Source organism: Pinus tabuliformis, chromosome 1_1 (genome assembly GCF_031772625.1).
Source record: "Pinus tabuliformis cultivar Carrire ecotype Pingquan chromosome 1_1, CPIR1, whole genome shotgun sequence".
Classification (NCBI taxonomy): Eukaryota; Viridiplantae; Streptophyta; class Pinopsida; order Pinales; family Pinaceae; genus Pinus; species Pinus tabuliformis.
This window is the reverse complement of record NC_142297.1, coordinates 82,303,704-82,323,149: the sequence shown is the minus strand read 5'-3', so window position 1 is coordinate 82,323,149 and position 19,446 is coordinate 82,303,704. Positions and strand designations below refer to the sequence as shown.

The following is a 19,446-nucleotide window of genomic DNA, read 5'->3' as shown; positions in this document are numbered from 1 at the left end:
TTAATTTCTATCTCTGGCCAGGAAATCCTCGGGCAGAGTCAAGTAAGGTAATTCCCTAAATATTTAAGTTACCTTTAGGATGGGAACAAGACTTCCGAATTAAGCAAAGCCATCATTTTTTCAAATTTCTGTGTGTCTGTCAGAGTCGAGCTAATGATATAGTCATCCCATTTAAAGGCAGATGGACAGATGGTCTCATAATTAATACCTTTCCTCTTGGAATAAGGGTAAACTCCTTGCCAAGGCTTCCCCTGACGGTACTGCGGTCAGGAAAATTGAATTTTAAACCTTCCTTCTCCGGGCATCTTGTTCAGAAATCATATGTTTCTTTTTACCGTAGTGTCTGACTCATATCTTTCCTGGATTTTTATGATCCCTATGAGCATAGAGTTAGGTGGCCGCTTTAAGAATGACTGACACATCTAACTTGGAGGCTATGATAAAAGTGGCCATCCAGGTAGAATCTATCCACGAAAATGCCAAGTTGTCAAGTTAATGACAGTCCACTTTGGAGGAAATGTTGATTCACCCCTCAGTCCCATAGAATGAGGAGGAAGGCTTTGTCTGATCAAAAGAAAAACCTTTGCGCACTATCAATCAATCTGAAAAAGATCACATTCATAAGGCCTGGCAGGAAGGTTTTTCTTAGAAAAACCAAAAACCTGTAAAGACTATCCCCCCTCCCGCAGCTATTACAATAGATAATATTCATCTGGAAGAACGCATAGAAAATCTCCAAGCTAATGCCTTGGTCGGGAGGTGGCATTTCCTAGAATTGGATGACTCAAAGATGAGGTGCTCGCTCGAGCAGCAATGGAAGTCGTTAATTGGATATGTTCCAATTGTCACCAGATTACTGAAAGAATGGTACTGCTTTCATTTTCTTAGTTCCAGTGACCTTGAAATCATTTTGAAACAACAGTGGGTTTATAAAAGAAGTTTTCTGGCATTGCATAGATGGTATATGGGCTACAATCCATTAAATAATATTCCATCTAATAATTTGATTTGGGTCAAACTTCCCGGTCTGCCATTAGAGTTATGGTCAAAGGAAACTTTAGATGAAATCGGGAACGCCATTGGAAGATGCATTTACGTGGATCCATGGGTTTTAGGAGAGAAAGACAAATGAGTAGCGTGGATTTTGATAGACAAAGCCTTCAAAGGAGGATTCCCGGACCATATTGACATTCACTGGAGGGAATTAAAAATCCGGCAAAGGCTTGACTTCTGGGGGATTCCCTTTAGATGCTCAGCATGTCACTGCATTGGGCATTTAATAAAGAACTGTTCAAGATGGCTTATTAATAACCGAAAGCATCATGGTTATCATTGTTTTGCAGCAAAGCCCTTCAAAGTAAAATCATCATGCCAGGATTCGGTGCGGTCCACATCCTCAAACAGTAAGTCTCCCTTAGGGTCAAAAGTACAGCGAAATTTTTTTTCTGAAGACCATTAGCATTCTCCACAGCTACTTGATACCCATATCCCCGTGGAGCCTATATCCCCCTCTATGCCCCCTCTAGAGCCTACCTCGGGACCGCGAGGTTCCTATTCCGCCCATATCTCCATCCATGCCCCCTCTGGAGCCGGCCTCAGATCATGAGGTTCCAAATCCTCTTCCAACTCTGCACCACTTTAAAAATCTCAATAAGGAAATCCAAACCATCTACTCCTCAACACCATCGCCAAATAAAATCAGTTCTTCACTCGAAAGAGGGAAAGATATTTTGATAACTACTACCCCAGCTAACTCTCCTATATCCTCGCCCACAAATTCAATAGACAGCGACTTGGATTTCATATTAAGTAAAAAAACTTTACAGCTCAGGGCTCTCACAATTCATAAACCTGCAGTCCAAAACCCCCCTCAAATTAGTCCAAAGTTCACTCGTAATACTACGGTGAGGAGAAAAACAAAAGGGGGAAGCAAGCATTTTAGGGGAGAGGGGATGGCGTGGGCAGAGGGGTTCGTAATTTATCTCTCATAGATGTTCCCATCATTGACATGACAGAAGATAGGCCTCTTAGAGCAAGCATGGCCGAAAAGTCTCCAAAATGAATTTCATTATTTCCATGAACATAAGGGGTCTGGGGGCAGGTCCAAAATTTTTGGCCTTAAAGAACCTCTTTTACTCAGCAAGCCCCAAAATTATTTTAGTACAGGAAACTATGCATGCCTCTTTTGTTGCAATCTCTTACTTTAGGAAGATGTTTCCTTCCTGGCACATCTTTGCTCTGGAAGCTATTGGTCTTTTGGGGGGGTTAGTGGTCTTATGGGATCCAATCTAGATCAAGGAAAAAACATATAGTTGTTTGGCAGGGATCCTCATCTCGGCGCAAATGAGAGGACATAAGTTTCCAATAAATATCTTGAATGTATATGCTCCCTACAAGAATAGACTGCTATTCTGGGAGAATCTCTTTGACTCTGAAATTCTTGATGTTGAAAATTTATTGACTGCAGGGGATTTAAATGTCACTTTAAATATGGATGAAATCTGGGGCAGTAACAAGAAGAAGGACCCTCTTTCTAAAAGAATTAAAAATGAACTGTTGAGGAGGAATTTTGTCGACATTCTCCCTCTCCAAATGCTCCCCACATGTGAAAATGGCAGAACCAAGAAAGCTTATATTGCAAAGAGACTGGATAGGTTTATTCTCCATGCTAGCTTGATTGACAGTATGGGCATGTCATTCTCATCAATTGATAATGTCTTCATTTCAGATCATAGACCGATCTTATTAGGCTGGAAGGAAAAGGGTTTCAGAAAAGGATATTCATTCAAATTCAACAGATCATTCTTGGAGGATTCGGCTTTTAATGACCTTATAAAAAAAACATGGAATGAGATGGTGTCCTCTAATCCTTCTTCGCTTTTGATGACATTCAGAGACAAAATGGCTTATATGGGTAAGGTGGTAAAAGAGTGGCAATATGAGAAAAGGCAATCCAACAGAAATGATCTCAAGAAAATTCAGAAGGCATTGGACAGTGCTTCGGAAGCTATGACTGCTCATCATCTATCCTTCAAAATGAGGTGTCTCATAAAGGAGTTACAAAAGAAGAAAATAAAAATATTAGAACAAGAGGAATCTTTTTGGAGGTTGAAAAGTAGGGCGATATGGTTAAAAGAAGGGGATAAGAACACAAAATTTTTCCATAATTTTGCAAATGCCAGGCGTGAAAAGAATTCCATATGGAAGATAAGAGATGGAAGAGGTGGTTTCCTATATTCTCAACAGGAAATATCAAATGAGGCAATAAACGTTTTTGAAAAACAGTTCCAAAGATCTGAAGAATGCAGGTTCCACGACATTCTATGGGGCATTGAAGTGTTTCCTCAGATGTTTGATGAGGATACAAATGATAAAATTTTCCAGCCAGTCTCTGAGGAGGAATTGCTAAGAACTATGAAATCTTTTAAAAGAGATAAATGTCCAAGGCCGGATGGCTGTACAATAGAATTCTCCATTCACTTCTTCAACCTCATCAAAGCTGATCTATTAAGAATGGTAGAAGGTTCCAGGATTTCAAGCAGTATCAACCAGAAGACCGCCTCCACTAATGTAGCGCTCATTCCGAAGAAAGAAAAGGCAGAGTCATTCATGGACTTCCGACCGATCTCTCTGTGTAATATTTCTTACAAAATTATTGCAGAAAGAAACATTCTGGATGCGGTGGCAAGTACACAGGAAGGTCTTTTTTCTATTCATTCCAAAAAAAGGGATTCAATCATTCTCAAGATCGACCTTCGCAAGGCGTACGACTGCCTCGACTAGGGATTCATAAGGTGTTTACTTGCAAAGGTTGGCTTAAGAGCTAGCATGACAAACTGGATCATGGCATGCGTAAAGAAGGTGAATTATGCGGTGATCATAAACGGGATCCCATCTTCCTTTTTCCTTGCCTCCAGAGGACTTCGTCAAGGCTGTCCCTTATCCCCGCTCTTATTCATACTGGCTATGAATTCTCTCAGTCTCCATATCAACAAGGCCGTAAAGGAAAATAGGTGTCATCCGCTAAAAATTTGCAGGAGCATTTCGATCTCTCATAATCTATTTGTTGATGATATTATAATGTTTGGAATTCTATGCAGACTCACATGGTTATGTTTCTATGAAATTCTTAAAATTTTCAAAGGGCAACAGGTCTTCAGATAAACAATGCTAAGTCAGTCATCTATCACAATGATATCTGCCAGGATGAGGTTGATTGGTTATCAGCTCTCTTTGGAATTAAGGCACAAACTATCAGTCTCAGAATTAAATATTTGGGCTTTCAGTTAAAAGCATCTGGTTACACAAAGGCGGACTGGCAGTGGATCATAGATAGATACTACAAGAGGATATCGGCTTGGGAGTATAGATGTCTTACTCTAGCAGGAAGAGTGATCCTCGCTCAATCGGTGTTAAACCAACTTGCAGTTTATTGGGCTCATTTATATTTCCTTCCAGCAAGCATAATACAGTCAATGAATAAGCTTTCTGCAAATTTTATTTGGGGCGGACAAGCGGGAAAAAAGAAATATCACCTCTCAAAATTGTCCAATATCTCTATGCCGAAGAGCAGGGGAGGCTGGGGTCTTTTAGACTTGAGGAATTTCGGAAAGGCACTGCTTTGTAAAACCCTGTGGAGAGGGATTTATGAAGATGGTCCTTGGAGCAACATAATACGAAAGAAATACTTGGGCATGAAGGACCTATCATTCTGGTTCAGAAAAGAAAGGATCGGATCTTCATTAGGCTCTCCAATATGGTTAAGCCTCCGAAAGATCGAAAGCTATTTCCTGAAAAATTTAATTTGGCGATTCCAATCCGGCAAAAGGATCCTCATTGGGAGAGATCAATTTATGAGTGGCGCTGAGGTGATCGATGTACCTGATCCTTTATTGATTTTTCTTCACAGGAAAGGTTTTTTCTATTGGGACAGCCTAATCGCAGGTTGGCAGGGTCCGATCCCTCTCTGGAAGGAAGCAGGAAGTCTGGGGATGCCGGTTGATATTGCTATTCAATGGGACCATATCAGAACTCGACTCAGAAATTGTGGCATTTTTCGCTCGGCGGAACAGGACTGCCTCATGTGGAGAAACTCGAAAGGGATGTCCTCCATTCGTGTAAAAGATGTTTACCAAGATTTGAGTGGCCTAAAGCAGTCTCAGCTCAGCCCTTCATTCCCACCCATCTTTTGGAAATCTGGCTGCCCTACAAAAATGATTTTATTCTCATGGTTGTCTTTCCACAATAGAAATCTTTCTTGGGAAAACTTAAGGAAGCGAGGATGGCAGGGTCCTGGCTTTTGTCCTATCTGCAGGTCAGCAGAGGAAAACAACTATCACCTTTTTCTAAATTGCAAGAAATCTCAACAACTTTGGAAATCATTGGAGGACTACTATGGAATCTAGCATATGTCCCACGCTTCTATTATGGAAGCGTTCCTATGGTGCAGTAATCAAAAGCAGTCATGGAGATCAGTTTTCATTATGACTTTTTGGAGTATCTGGAAGTGGCGCAACAGTTTTATTTTCAGTGACAATTCATCCCCTTTTCTAGAAATTTACTCCATCATTATTTCTATCTATGAAAGAATCCCGCAGAGACCTTCCAAGCAGTTGAATCAGAATTGTAATGAGCTCCCACATAAGCTTTCATCTATGCCAAGGGCTTTTTTCGACGGAGCTGAACAGAATGGGTCAGGTCTTATGGCTGTGGGGTTCTCATTTGGGCAAATGAAAATAGTCATTTTCTCATTCACTGGAATGGGGGGAGGGGATCCAACAGTAAAGCCGAGGCGATGGCCCTTGCTAGCCTTCTAAACTTCTATCTCTTTCTTAATCTTCAGGATGTCTCCATTTTTGGAGATTCGAAGGGTATGGTGGATTATGTTCTTTAGAAGAATAACATTCTCAAGCCTCAGCTTGTAGGGTGGTTAGACAGGATCAAATTCTTATGGAATAGATCAGAGGGAGTCTCTATTCATCACATCAACAGGGCACTCAATCAGCAGGCAGATGTTTTATCAAAAAAGGGCCTTCAGGCAGTTCCAGGTTTATGGTTTTTACAGGTTGTTCATGAAGGGAAAATCTTCTCCATACAGGATTTTTTTCCTCTCGACTTTTAACTCTTCTTTTGCAGCTATTCTGGTCTCCCCATTTCCCTTTTGGTCTTTTTTCCTATCAGTTCTGTTGTCTCTCCAGATGATGCTGGTCTTAGGTTCCTATATGATGATGTTCATCGTTTCCTATATGATGCTATTTCTTCATTTCCGTGGCCGCAGGATTCTCCAGTCTCCTATATATTTTGAAGATTTTGATGATGGTTGTCAGTATGGTTTTTCTGGAAGACTTTGATGATGGTTGATTGTATGGCTCTTTTGTGTTGGTTTTGCGACAATATCTCTCTTTGATTTTGCTTAGATAGATCTATATGAGACATATATATTCCCATGTCATTGTCCATATATGCTATGTTTATATTTCTTATATAAATACAATTATGCTTTTTCGTCGTGACTATATATATATCTATATATATATATATATATATATATATATATATGATTTTTTCATATATATCAATGTATATTTTTATTTGAACAGAGGAAAATTTACTAAGTTACACATTTTGAAATTTAAAAAAAAACAACTAATCCCTCTCACTTTTGCAATTTTCAATAATTGTGTATTTAGAGAAGAGAAAATAATAACAATAATATTCTAGATTTCTCATTCTTTCAAAATAATTCATGGTTTTAATCTCTTGGATTAGAATTATTTGTCTAAGCCTAAAAGTTCATGGAGATGTTCAAATTAAACTTAACTATAATTAATATACATTAACCACGTCATTCTCCACTTTTTTTAAATTAATGGTATTCATATATGTTTATCAACAACTTTTTAATTTAATAATCATACTCATATAAAATAATTGTCACGATCTCACTGCCTTAACATAATGAAAAATAAAAAAAAAATTACAAGGTGGGCTCACCTAAGACCACACCCCTTAAATACAAGTTTACCCATGTTCATGTTTCCGCCAGACCATTACACTGTCCCTACAGGCGTATACATATATAGCATTCTATTAACATTGGTTTGGCATAAAGTGTTAAACTATGTTCAGACTTTAGTTAATGCCTTACAATCGATTTGGGTTTACCACAGTTTTAATGTATTACACGTTTATGCGTGGGCCATATCTGTCACACCTCCGTTCTAACATTGTGAAGTGCCACACAAGAACACGGAAGAACCAGCTCACCCCGACCGAGGCCAGATGGCTCATCTTCACGTGCTGTCACGTGCCTCGTGGAGGGTTGACCTGCTCTGGGGTTCGCACCGAACTCCCGCCCAAATCTACGATGGTGATCACTCCTCGTTATCGGACGACTCAGCTTGTTTTAGGGTTTGGTAAACCATATTTAACCACCGGAAACGTCGGGCTAGGTTCATTTGCTCCGGTTGCAGCCGCTGAGCTCCTTCACTCCTTCGGCAAGTTCCTCTGCAGCTCCTCCGGTTCGCATCCTCCTGCCAGGTAAGGGTTATTCCTCCGTTTATGATGTTTTATTACCACGGTTTCCTGTTCAGTTGTTTGTAAGCTTGGAACCCTCATCATACCCTAACAAAGATTATCATTGACAGATAGGTGTGCACAGGTCTGACGCGGTCCAAGGATGGTCTACACAACGCGCTGGAGGGTTGGACACCGCGGCATTTGCAGGTAAGCCTACCATTATATACCTGTCTTTATTGAGGGTTTCACTGTGTTGATATGAGATGACCCCGGCTGAGACAGGTTTATGCCTAATGTCTCAGGTCCAACCGTCATGTTCCATCCTCTTGTGCACTTACAGGCGGTCTCTATCTGTCTGTCATCTCCGCATGAGATCTTAGGGTTCTGGCGTTTACGCCCTTCATTTCGATGTTATGTATTGAACGTTTTAGGAGCTCAGGTTCATCTGTTATTATTTGTATATTCGGATGCTCTTCGGAGCTGTTTGACAAAGATGTAATAATACATGAGCTCTGTTATTATATTGGTTGTATTACTTGCGGCTTACCGCATTTGTCTGTTATGACCTCTCACGGCTACAAGGGTGTTTCACAGTTTTCTTAAGTTATACAGTTTTCGACTCACATATTTATCAATAGAGGTTAATTTCAATTTCATTCTCGCATTGCCAGTACGTATGGATGGTTTGTGTCGTGCCTTGCTGCTTGTTCTGTTCTATTCCATCCATGACTGTATAGTGCTTACGGTTCGTTACTATATGGATTACATTGGTTACCTGTTAAGGGTTTCACATGCATAGTCATTCTTTTCTTTTCTTTATATATATATATATGCGATTTTGGGTGAGCCCTGTACTCGTGTTATGAGTGCAGAGGCTACCCTTCTGCAACAACTAATATGGTAACCCTCCTCCGCCGGGTTAGCACATAAATAATATTCCATTATATTAGCACTGTGCTGTCATAGTTCAACATCCTTAAGGGTTTCAATATACAATATACTCGGGTCTTTGCTCTGTCACTTTTGAGTCAAGGCTACGGTTGTTGAGCACCGTTGTTATATTATGTGTGAAGTTTCTGGTTACGGCTTTGTTTCGAAATAATAGTCCACTACGCAGTTATTACTTTTACACTATAGTCTGTGTAGTTGCTAACTGTATTTAATGTTTCTCGTTCGAGCAGCGTTAACTCATAATTGATGTTAATATTCACAGTTTCATGCTCTCGTCTTTCCGTTTAGCTTTACACTGTCTTTATTATAAAGATATTTCCATTCTGTTTAATTAGTAGTCTACAAAGGTAGTTACAGACACCTAGTTCATTCATAATGTTTATTAGAATACAGTTGCAGAGTGACCCTCGTCAAACACATTTATTCACAATAGTTCTCTTTTAAAAAAACGTAAGCATTATCTAGTTATCCGTCACATAACTCAGAGAAATAATACCATTCTGCTCTACCTGTACAATTAATACCTGTACTTGTTCAGTATGCATCTCTTGTACACCTTAAGACTTATTCCTAATTAATAACCGGATTAGGAATTGCGTACCTGGTTAATCCCGCTACTGATGTGCTTGTTCTCAGAAATCACCTGCAATATTTTCGCTCTTATCCTCCCAACCTTGAGATCCACTTCGTTGGATTCTCCCCCCGAGCCGTCTTGCAGGCCTGCAGCCCTCAACAAGACTGTTGCACTTCTCTGTGCTAGGTTATCAGGTCATTACCAGACTTAACCCTCTTTTCCTTCTGCTCTCTCTTGGAAATCTTTTCTCTGCCTGTTCCCCAACAGCCCAGAGACTTTTCCTTCCCAGGACTTTTCCTTGGGTGAGAAGCAGTTGCATCAGTTTTAAAACTGATTCACTAAAAATAGAAATCCTCCTTCAAGAAGTTGCCAGCATTTTCAAGAACATACATATGTAACATAATTCAATAATCAACTTTTCATTAATAATGTCATTCAAACAATGAGTAACCACTTCACAGTTTTTACTATAGTAATATCCAGATTTACGAATTACCAGGGTCATTACATCTTCCCCCCCTGAGATTGGACATCATCCCGATGTCTTCTCTCATTAAATAAATGTGGGTAATTTTTTCTAATGAGTTCCTCGTCTTCCCATGTGGCTTCCTCAGGTCCATAGTGCTGCCACAGCACTCTAACTTGGGTAATAACCCGTTTCCGCAGCCGCACTTCTCTCCGGTCGAGAATGCTCTGCGGTTCGACCAGGACCTCGCCTTCCGGTTCGACCTGCAAACCACCAATACCATTAATCAGTTTCTTTCAAAATATAGATGTTTAATCAAACACCCTGATTGATTCTTACCCGCACATCTTGCCATCGAATAACATGTTTAGAGTCATATACATATTTCTTTAGGACAGACACATGGAATACATTGTGAATCTTAATGTGACTTGGCATGGCAAGTTGGTAGGCCACTGTCCCCACTCTAGCCAAGATCTGGAAAGGTCCAAAGTATCGTGGAGCCAGCTTGGCGCATCCGCTCCACTGCAGGGCGCTCCTTCTGGTTTGTATCCTCACAAACACATGGTCGCCAACTTTGTATTCCGTGAATCTTCTTTTCCTGTCCGCAAAGCTTTTCTATCTATCTTGTGCAGCTTTTAAGTTTGCACGCACCTTTCTTACCATGTCTTCCATGTCTTTAAGCATTTCCGGACCCAAATTCAGCTTGTCTTCCGGTCCACCCCAACTTGAGGGTGTACGACACTTTTGTCCATACAGGACCTCAAGGGGACTTAACTGAGTCGAAGTGTGATATCCATTATTATACGCAAATTCGACCAGATGTAAATATTCTTCCCATTGACCTGGTTTCAGCATTACATATGCTCTCAACATATCTTCCAGCACCTGATTCACTCGCTCGGTCTGACCATCAGTCTGCGGGTGATAAGCTGTGCTGAAGTTCAGCTGAGTACCTAACTCGGCAAACAATGTCCTCCAAAAGGTAGAGGTGAATTTCACATCGCGATCTGATATAATTACCTTTGGTAACCCATGCAATCGGAACACATTTTTCATGAAGAGATGAGCAATCTGCACCGCCTTGTAGGTGGACTTCACAGGAATAAAGTGCGTTGCTTTACTTAACTTATCAACCACTACCATAATAGATTCGTTGCCTTTCTTTGTTCGGGGCAACCCTGTTATGAAATCCATGGAAATGATTTCCCATTTCCACTCCGGAATGGGCAACGGCTGTAGCAGTTCAGCGGGGTGCTGATGTTCTGCCTTTATTTGCTGGCATTCCAAACATCGTGCCAAGTACTCCACCACTTGTTTCTTCATTCCTGGCCAATAGTACTCCTTCTTAAGCGCAGTGATCATCTTCTGGTATCCAGGATGACCAGAGTAATGGCTGATATGAAACTCATCCAGAACCAGCCTTCTAAGATCTTTTACATTAGGTACATACATTTTCTTATTAAAACACAACATTCCAGCACTATTTAGCGTATATCCTAGCTGTAATTTTTCCTTATCAGATTGCTGTACTTGCTGTTTTAAATGCTGGTATTCTGAGTCAAGATCAGCTGCTGTTTTTATTTGCTCAATTAGTGAACTCTGCCATTTGCTGGCTGAAAGTTCACATAAACAATGAGTCTTCCGACTTAATGCATCAGCCACTCTGTTTTCCTTGCCCTTTAAATGTTTTATTTCGAAATCAAACCCACTTAGGAAATCTGCCCATCGGCCTTGCCTTGCATTCAGTGTAGGTTGGCTGAAATAATGTGTCAAGCTGTGGTGATCTGTTAACAGCAGAAATTTCCTCCCTAGGAGGTAATGCCGCCACATTTTCAGCGCATGAATAACAGTTGTTAATTCCAAATCATAAGCAGAATATTTCTGTTCATGTTCCTTTAGTTTCCTTGACTCATACGCTATTACCTTTCCTTCCTGCGTTAGAACCCCTCCCACACCCTCCTTGCTTGCATCGGTGCATACCACATAATCCTTGTTAGGATCAGCTATACTCAAAATGGGTGCCGTGGTAAGTAGGTGCTTCAGGCGGTCAAAACTCTGCTGACATTCTGATGTCCACCTAAATACCTTCCCCTTTTTCTGTAAGGAGGTAATAGGATAGGCTATCCTAGAGAAACCTTCCACAAACCTCCGGTAATATCCAGCTAATCCCATAAAGGATCTGATATCAGCAACATCCTTGGGTATGGGCCATTCCATAATGGTTTTTATCTTCTCCGGGTCCACAGCAATTCCTTCTTTAGTAATTACGTGTCCCAAATACTGAATTTCCTCCTTGAAGAAATCGCATTTGCTGAATTTAGCGTATAGCTGATGTTCTCGAAGAGTCTGCAACACCAGCCTAAGATGCTCTTCATGCTCTTGCTGGGAGCGAGAGTATATCAGAATATCGTCAATAAATATCAGCACAAATTTGTCCAAAAACCGATGGAACACGCTGTTCATCATACACATGAAGGTGGCAGGTGCATTGGTCAAACCAAAAGGTAGCACTACAAATTCGTAGTGTCCATAGCGTGTACGGAAAGCTGTTTTGGCAATGTCCTCATCTTTAATCCTGATCTGATGATAACCAGATCGTAGATCAATCTTGGAAAACACTTTTGCCCCTTTCACTTGATCAAAGAGTTCATCTATCCTGGGTAAGGGGTACTTGTTTTTTACCGTGAGCTTATTCAGCTGCCGGTAATCTATGCACATGCGAAGGGTCCCATCCTTCTTCTTCACAAATAATACCGGAGCTCCCCAGGGTGATACACTGGGACGTATGTACTGTTTATCCAACAATTCTTGAAGCTGCATTTTCAACTCTGTTAACTCTGGCACACTCATTCGGTAGGGTGCCCGCGATACGGGTGCTGTCCCCGGTATCAGCTCTATAGTGAAGTCTATGTCCCTCTTTGGAGGCAGCCCCGGTACCTCTTCAGGAAAAACATCTGTAAATTCCTGTACCACTGGAATATCGTCTAATGCAGACATCTTATCTTTCTGGTTTGCATAGCCAACTTGTATGGCATAGATCTGGCATTTCTTTCTAATACATTTAGCTAACTGAGTTGCAGTGATAGGTCGAATCTGAACAGGATGTTTAATTCCCTGCAATTCCTGCTGCTGCCCCAAATCATCTTTGTAGTATATGGTCTTGTTTTTGCAATTCACCAATGACCAGTGCTTTTCCAGCCAATCCATACCAATAAGAATGTCATAAGAGCCTAATGGAAGTACATTCAGGTCTGCCGTTACGGGCTGTCCAGCTATACTGAAAGAACAGTTATTAACTTTAGCTAAAACCCGCCTTTTGGCTCCCGTAGCTAACTGGACCAACCATGGGTTTTTGAACTTTTCTGGTGGTAGTTTACAATGTTCCACTACTTTTGGACTAACATAACTTAAAGTAGCTCCTGGATCAATAAGTACAGCTACAGAAAGGTTTGAAATCTTACCTTCGAATTCCACCATGGAAGGTTGGTATTCCGCTTGTCGGTCCTCTAAGGCTGCATTGATTCTTGGTACGCTGCACGCCACATCCCCAACAGTTGAGGCTTCATGGATTTGAGATATTTGATCAGCTCTTTTACGCTGTGGACAATTTCTAGCGTAGTGCGGTCCTTCACATACCCAGCACTGAACTAGAGGTCTGGTTCCCTCAATCTCCGATCTAGCAGGTGGTTCGCTGATTCTGCTCTCGCTTGGCTTAGCCCGGAAGGTGCCCTTATTTGTGCTTCTGTTAAACTGCCCCTTTCCAGCTCCTTTACTACCATTTCCACGGCTGCCTTTGTTATTTCCAGCAACTCTGCTGCCTTTTCTTTCATTCCATCTCTTGCTTGGAATGTCTCCTTTTTGTTTGTTCTGCTGGTAACAAATTCTAGCCTTCCGAATTGCCTCATCCATAGTTCGGGGATTGTCAAACTCAATCCGTTCCCTTATATAAGCTGGTAGGCTACTCACGAACCTCTGCACCTTGGCCTTCTCCTCTTTTATGTATGGCACATAACGAAGCAGAGAAGTGAAGCGATTTATGAATTCATCCATGGACTGATGTCCTAGACGTAAGTCATGGAATTCTCGCGCCTTCTCATCATAAAAGCGCTTAGTTAAATACCTCTCCTTAAAGTATTTCTGAAATTTTTCCCAGGTTATGCTTTGCTCACTTACTCCCTTCACAATTTTAATCTCTTCCCACCACAAGGTGGCTTTGCCCTGCAACTGGAAAATAGCCAGCCGTGCCTTCAGATTTTGGTCATATTCATAAAGTTGAAAATATTTATTAATATTAATCAACCAGGCTTCTGCTGCTTCTTCCTGCTCTCCATCGAAAAGTGGAGGTTTGATTTTTCGGAATTCTCCTTGTAATTCCACTTTCTGTCTCTTGGAGGTTTGCTGCTCTTGCACATTATCAGAATGGTCTTCCTGTTCTTCTGAAAGCTCAGGTGCGTAATCCCGTTCCTCAGTGCCCCTTTGCTGTTCTGCACTAGGGCTGGCTAAGGGTGGATTTTGTTTATCTGACAAGCTTTTCAGTATTCTTTCTTGTTCCATTGTTAATCGCGCATTGTCCTCACGCAGACGCGCCATCTCACCTTTCAGCTCCTGGACAGTTTGCAGTATCGCCAGATTGGTACTGCGCGTCTCAGCACCAAGCTGTACCCACAGCTCAGCATTTTCTTGAGGGATGCCGCCAGCTTCCGGCATTTCCTCCATCTTACTATTAGCTGCTAGCAGGTAGCTGTCTCTGTATGGTTCTCCTGGTGGTACACAAGAAAGGCAATTAGTTGCATTGTTTCTATATATACATTATAAGATGATCTTTGCTGTTCCAGAGGCCACAGTTTTGGAACCTCTGCTCTGATACCACATTGTCATGATCTCACTGCCTTAACATAATGAAAAATAAAAAAAAAATTACAAGGTGGGCTCACCTAAGACCACACCCCTTAAATACAAGTTTACCCATGTTCATGTTTCCGCCAGACCATTACACTGTCCCTACAGGCGTATACATATATAGCAGTCTATTAACATTGGTTCGGCATAAAGTGTTAAACTATGTTCAGACTTTAGTTAATGCCTTACAATCGATTTGGGTTTACCACAGTTTTAATGTATTACACGTTTATGCGTGGGCCATATATGTCACACCTCCGTTCTAACATTGTGAAGTGCCACACAAGAACACGGAAGAACCAGCTCACCCCGACCGAGGCCAGATGGCTCATCTTCACGTTTTGTCACGTGCCTCGTGGAGGGTTGACATGCTCTGGGGTTCGCACCGAACTCCCGCCCAAATCTACGATGGTGATCACTCCTCGTTATCGGACGACTCAGCTTGTTTTAGGGTTTGGTAAACCATATTTAACCACCGGAAACGTTGGGCTAGGTTCATTTGCTCCGGTTGCAGCCGCCGAGCTCCTTCACTCCTTCGGCAAGTTCCTCTGCAGCTCCTCCGGTTCGCATCCTCCTGCCAGGTAAGGGTTATTCCTCCGTTTATGATGTTTTATTACCACGGTTTCCTGTTCAGTTGTTTGTAAGCTTGGAACCCTCATCATACCCTAACAGAGATTATCATTGACAGACAGGTGTGCACAGGTCTGATGCGGTCCAAGGATGGTCTACACAACGCGCTGGAGGGTTGGACACCGCGGCATTTGCAGGTAAGCCTACCATTATATACCTGTCTTTATTGAGGGTTTCACTGTGTTGATATGAGATGACCCCGGCTGAGACAGGTTTATGCCTAATGTCTCAGGTCCAACCGTCATGTTCCATCCTCTTGTGCACTTACAGGCGGTCTCTATCTGTCTGTCATCTCCGCATGAGATCTTAGGGTTCTAGCGTTTACACCCTTCATTTCGATGTTATGTATTGAACGTTTTAGGAGCTCAGGTTCATCTGTTATTATTTGTATATTCGGATGCTCTTCGGAGCTGTTTGACAAAGATGTAATAATACATGAGCTCTGTTATTATATTGGTTGTATTACTTGCGGCTTACCGCATTTGTCTGTTATGACCTCTCACGGCTACAAGGGTGTTTCACAGTTTTCTTAAGTTATACAGTTTTCGACTCACATATTTATCAATAGAGGTTAATTTCAATTTCATTCTCGCATTGCCAGTACGTATGGATGGTTTGTGTCGTGCCTTGCTGCTTGTTCTGTTCTATTCCATCCATGACTGTATAGTGCTTACGGTTCGTTACTATATGGATTACATTGGTTACCTGTTAAGGGTTTCACATGCATAGTCATTCTTTTCTTTTCTTTATATATATATATATGTGATTTTGGGTGAGCCCTGTACTCGTGTTATGAGTGCAGAGGCTACCCTTCCGGAACAACTAATATGGTAACCCTCCTCCGCCGGGTTAGCACATAAATAATATTCCATTATATTAGCACTGTGCTGTCATAGTTCAACATCCTTAAGGGTTTCAATATACAATATACTCGGGTCTTTGCTCTGTCACTTTTGAGTCAAGGCTACGGTTGTTGAGCACCGCTGTTATATTATGTGTGAAGTTTCTGGTTACGGCTTTGCTTCGAAATAATAGTCCACTACGCAGTATTACTTTTACACTATAGTCTGTGTAGTTGCTAACTGTATTTAATGTTTCTCGTTCGAGCAGCGTTAACTCATAATTGATGTTAATATTCACAGTTTCATGCTCTCGTCTTTCCGTTTAGCTTTACACTGTCTTTATTATAAAGATATTTCCATTCTGTTTAATTAGTAGTCTACAAAGGTAGTTACAGACACCTAGTTCATTCATAATGTTTATTAGAATACTGTTGCAGAGTGACCCTCGTCAAACACATTTATTCACAATAGTTCTCTTTTAAAAAAACGTAAGCATTATCTAGTTATCTGTCACATAACTCAGAGAAATAATACCATTCTGCTCTACCTGTACAATTAATACCTGTACTTGTTCAGTATGCATCTCTTGTACACCTTAAGACTTATTCCTAATTAATAACCGGATTAGGAATTGCGTACCTGGTTAATCCCGCTACTGATGTGCTTGTTCTCAGAAATCACCTGCAATATTTTCGCTCTTATCCTCCCAACCTTGAGATCCACTTCGCTGGATTCTCCCCCCGAGCCGTCTTGCAGGCCTGCAGCCCTCAACAAGACTGTTGCACTTCTCTGTGCTAGGTTATCTGGTCATTACCAGACTTAACCCTCTTTTCCTTCTGCTCTCTCTTGGAAATCTTTTCTCTGCCTGTTCCCCAACAGCCCAGAGACTTTTCCTTCCCAGGACTTTTCCTTGGGTGAGAAGCAGTTGCATCAGTTTTAAAACTGATTCACTAAAAATAGAAATCCTCCTTCAGGAAGTTGCCAGCATTTTCAAGAACATACATATGTAACATAATTCAATAATCAACTTTTCATTAATAATGTCATTCAAACAATGAGTAACCACTTCACAGTTTTTACTATAGTAATATCCAGATTTACGAATTACCAAGGTCATTACAATAATATACCATAAAATATACTTTGAACACTATTCGACAACTTTTAATTTAATAATCATACTAATATAAAATAATATACCATAAAATATACTCTAAACACTATTCGAAGAGAATATTATTACGCTAAATATATGGTTTAAAAGTCCAAAGGCATTTTATTAATTTATATTTTATATTTATTATAACAGCAATTTGTAGTTTTCCAAAATGACATTGCGCACATATTTTAACGAATGGTAAAGAGTAGAATTTATCTAACATATATAGGGCAGTAGTCAAGTAAATAGTTAATTTTAAGTGTATGCTACGTCTTTATTAGTTGATTATAATTAACATAAAGAACATATTATCTTCATATGATATTATGAGACATCGCGGTTATGATGAGCTCCGTTGACTTCACTTGAGACATGAAATTGTCATCCGCAAGTGGTTATTAATATAAGTAATTTTGGTTATTAATATAAGTAATTTCGCTTTTCATTGACGTATAATATCAACTTTTTTATTTTTATTTTTTATTTTTTTAATTTACAGATGAAATTTCCTTCCTAAATGACGGTCATTTTGACGATGTTATTATTACAAAAGTTTTTATAATTTATAATTTTATTTTTATTTAATAAATAATAAATTAATTAAAAAAATCACCTTCATTGGAATGAATCTATAATTTTAAAAATATTAAAAAAATAGTAAATTCCAACATATCACTAAAATGTTATGTCTATCAATTTCATTTATTTCATTATATCAATAAAAAGTAATAACATATTATACCATCAATTTCATTATATCAATTAACTTTATATAATCAATTCAATTCATCTATTGACTTTGTTCATCAAACTTTTTTCCCCATTATAACAATCAACTTATTATATAATTATTGGATTACGCAAAAGATATTTAAAAAATTAAAATTGGATGATCTGCAGCCCTGTACAGAAGCGAATGTCGGTGTATCATTTTTTACAGAAAAGGACGAAAGACTCAAGGCCCCGTTCCCCCTGCTTCATCATCAACAATATAATGTGGTCCTTTTAAAGGGTAACAACCAGGTTGGCTTAAATGGTTGTTACTCAAGAATCCTTTGACTTCACTTCACTCCATTCTGGAATTCTTTTTTATGCAAAAATGTGGGATTTGTACTATCATCACACTCACATCATCCCTGGATTTTCTGGTTACTGCTAACTCTATAAGCTTTTTACAGGCAACGATGGGGCCGCCCCCTAATGGTGTCAAATTAGGTTGCTTCTGAACACAGAAAGGCCTGGCGATATCCACTGCTTCTTGATTACTAACTTTATCCCACAACCCATCTGATGCCAAAATTAAAAACTCGCAATCAGATGTTATTTCAATCTTTCTGGTGTCTGGTTCAGCGGTTATCCACTCTTTCATGTGTGAATCGCCTATTGCCCTAGATACTGCCAGGGATCCCTGAACTCGCCAAACTCCGTGGCGGAGGTCAACCATTCCACCCAAAGTCTCTATCCGTTGCCACTCGTCCTCCCTTCCAGCTCGATGATCGCAAGTAAGGGCTTCTGAAGCACCGTCTCTGCTAATAACTGCCCGGCAATCCCCAGCATTGGAAACCACTAAGTTACCATTTACAATGAGAGCAGTTACACAAGCTGTACCGCTACCAACCTCCTGCTTCAAAAATTCTGCATTTGTTGTTAAGTACCCATCTCTAACAGCCTTTTCAAGAATGTCCTCTATTTCGTTTTCCATTCTGAGCATTGCGTCCAGAATATTCTGCCCAATATTTTCGGCAGCGAAAGCTGCAGCGTTCCGACCGCTATGACCATCAAAGACGCCAAAGAAGGCCTGTTTGGAATCGCCAAGAACATTCACAATGGCCTTGTGGGTATCTTCCATGATTTCTCGCTTACCCTTTTTGCACGAAAGGGCATAATGAAAACCCTCCACATTAACCTCCATCGGCTGCTCCACGGCCACGCCCGACGCATTGAGGCCAGGCAACTGGAGCGGAACATCTAGCATCGGCGGGCGTTGCCTCTTGTGCAGAGCCTTAGGGCACTTGTCCGCCAAAAAGGGGGATCTGCACGAGCCGAAGACCGATGGAGAATTCCCTGCTACAACGCAAGCCATTTTTACAATCTGCGGAGGCTGCTGTATAAATTCAATTGAGTGTATCGTTCGGAGCCTGTTCGTCCTTGTGGTTCCAATTGGGGTGTTAGTCCTTGTGGTTCAACTCAAATCAGATATAGGAAACTTGCACCGTCAAACTCCTGTGTACGCGATTACAACCGTGCATTATTATATATGTAATACAACTGACTATGAGCTGGAACATTGTGAAACGGTCTAAAATTATAGAGGAAATCCTTATCAGTTATCACGTTTCTCTGGTCAAAGTCCACGCTCGTCATGAAGGAAACTCCCAGAGGCTTAAATTTCTTATAATGAAAA

At 40.6% G+C, this 19,446-nt stretch overlaps 3 protein-coding genes and 1 pseudogene across 3 annotated transcripts; 3 read left to right on the top strand and 1 right to left on the bottom strand.

Annotated features, from left to right (window-relative positions):
* Positions 1–2,901: 2,901 nt before the first annotated feature.
* On the top strand, positions 2,902–3,783 carry LOC149211687 (uncharacterized). The gene is made up of 2 exons (XM_089388460.1): positions 2,902–3,041; positions 3,183–3,783. The coding sequence occupies exons 1-2, from the start codon at positions 2,902–2,904 to the stop codon at positions 3,781–3,783; spliced, it is 741 nt and encodes a 246-aa protein (XP_089244586.1).
* A 3,583-nt stretch (positions 3,784–7,366) lies between these two features.
* LOC149211686 (uncharacterized) lies at positions 7,367–8,174 on the top strand. The gene is made up of 3 exons (XM_089388459.1): positions 7,367–7,539; positions 7,661–7,725; positions 7,821–8,174. Exons 1-3 carry the CDS (start codon positions 7,367–7,369, stop codon positions 8,015–8,017), a joined length of 435 nt encoding a protein of 144 aa, XP_089244585.1. The 3' UTR covers positions 8,018–8,174.
* A 6,417-nt stretch (positions 8,175–14,591) lies between these two features.
* On the top strand, positions 14,592–15,627 carry LOC149211685 (uncharacterized). The gene is made up of 4 exons (XM_089388458.1): positions 14,592–14,789; positions 14,905–14,992; positions 15,104–15,178; positions 15,274–15,627. Exons 1-4 carry the CDS (start codon positions 14,592–14,594, stop codon positions 15,357–15,359), a joined length of 447 nt encoding a protein of 148 aa, XP_089244584.1. The 3' UTR covers positions 15,360–15,627.
* A 2,323-nt stretch (positions 15,628–17,950) lies between these two features.
* Positions 17,951–19,162, bottom strand: LOC149211684 (putative protein phosphatase 2C 2 pseudogene; annotated as a pseudogene).
* Positions 19,163–19,446: the final 284 nt, after the last annotated feature.

Coding starts and splice junctions, on each gene's coding strand:
- LOC149211687 (XM_089388460.1), top strand. CDS start 2,902: ATGGCTTATATGGGTAAGGTGGTAAAAGAGTGGCAATATGAGAAAAGG. Junction 3,042..3,182: donor CATCTATCCTTCAAAATGAG/GTGTCTCATAAA, acceptor TGCAAATGCCAG/GCGTGAAAAGAATTCCATAT.
- LOC149211686 (XM_089388459.1), top strand. CDS start 7,367: ATGGTGATCACTCCTCGTTATCGGACGACTCAGCTTGTTTTAGGGTTT. Junction 7,540..7,660: donor GGTTCGCATCCTCCTGCCAG/GTAAGGGTTATT, acceptor AGGTGTGCACAG/GTCTGACGCGGTCCAAGGAT. Junction 7,726..7,820: donor GGACACCGCGGCATTTGCAG/GTAAGCCTACCA, acceptor CTAATGTCTCAG/GTCCAACCGTCATGTTCCAT.
- LOC149211685 (XM_089388458.1), top strand. CDS start 14,592: ATGCCTTACAATCGATTTGGGTTTACCACAGTTTTAATGTATTACACG. Junction 14,790..14,904: donor GAGGGTTGACATGCTCTGGG/GTTCGCACCGAA, acceptor ACGTTGGGCTAG/GTTCATTTGCTCCGGTTGCA. Junction 14,993..15,103: donor GGTTCGCATCCTCCTGCCAG/GTAAGGGTTATT, acceptor ATTGACAGACAG/GTGTGCACAGGTCTGATGCG.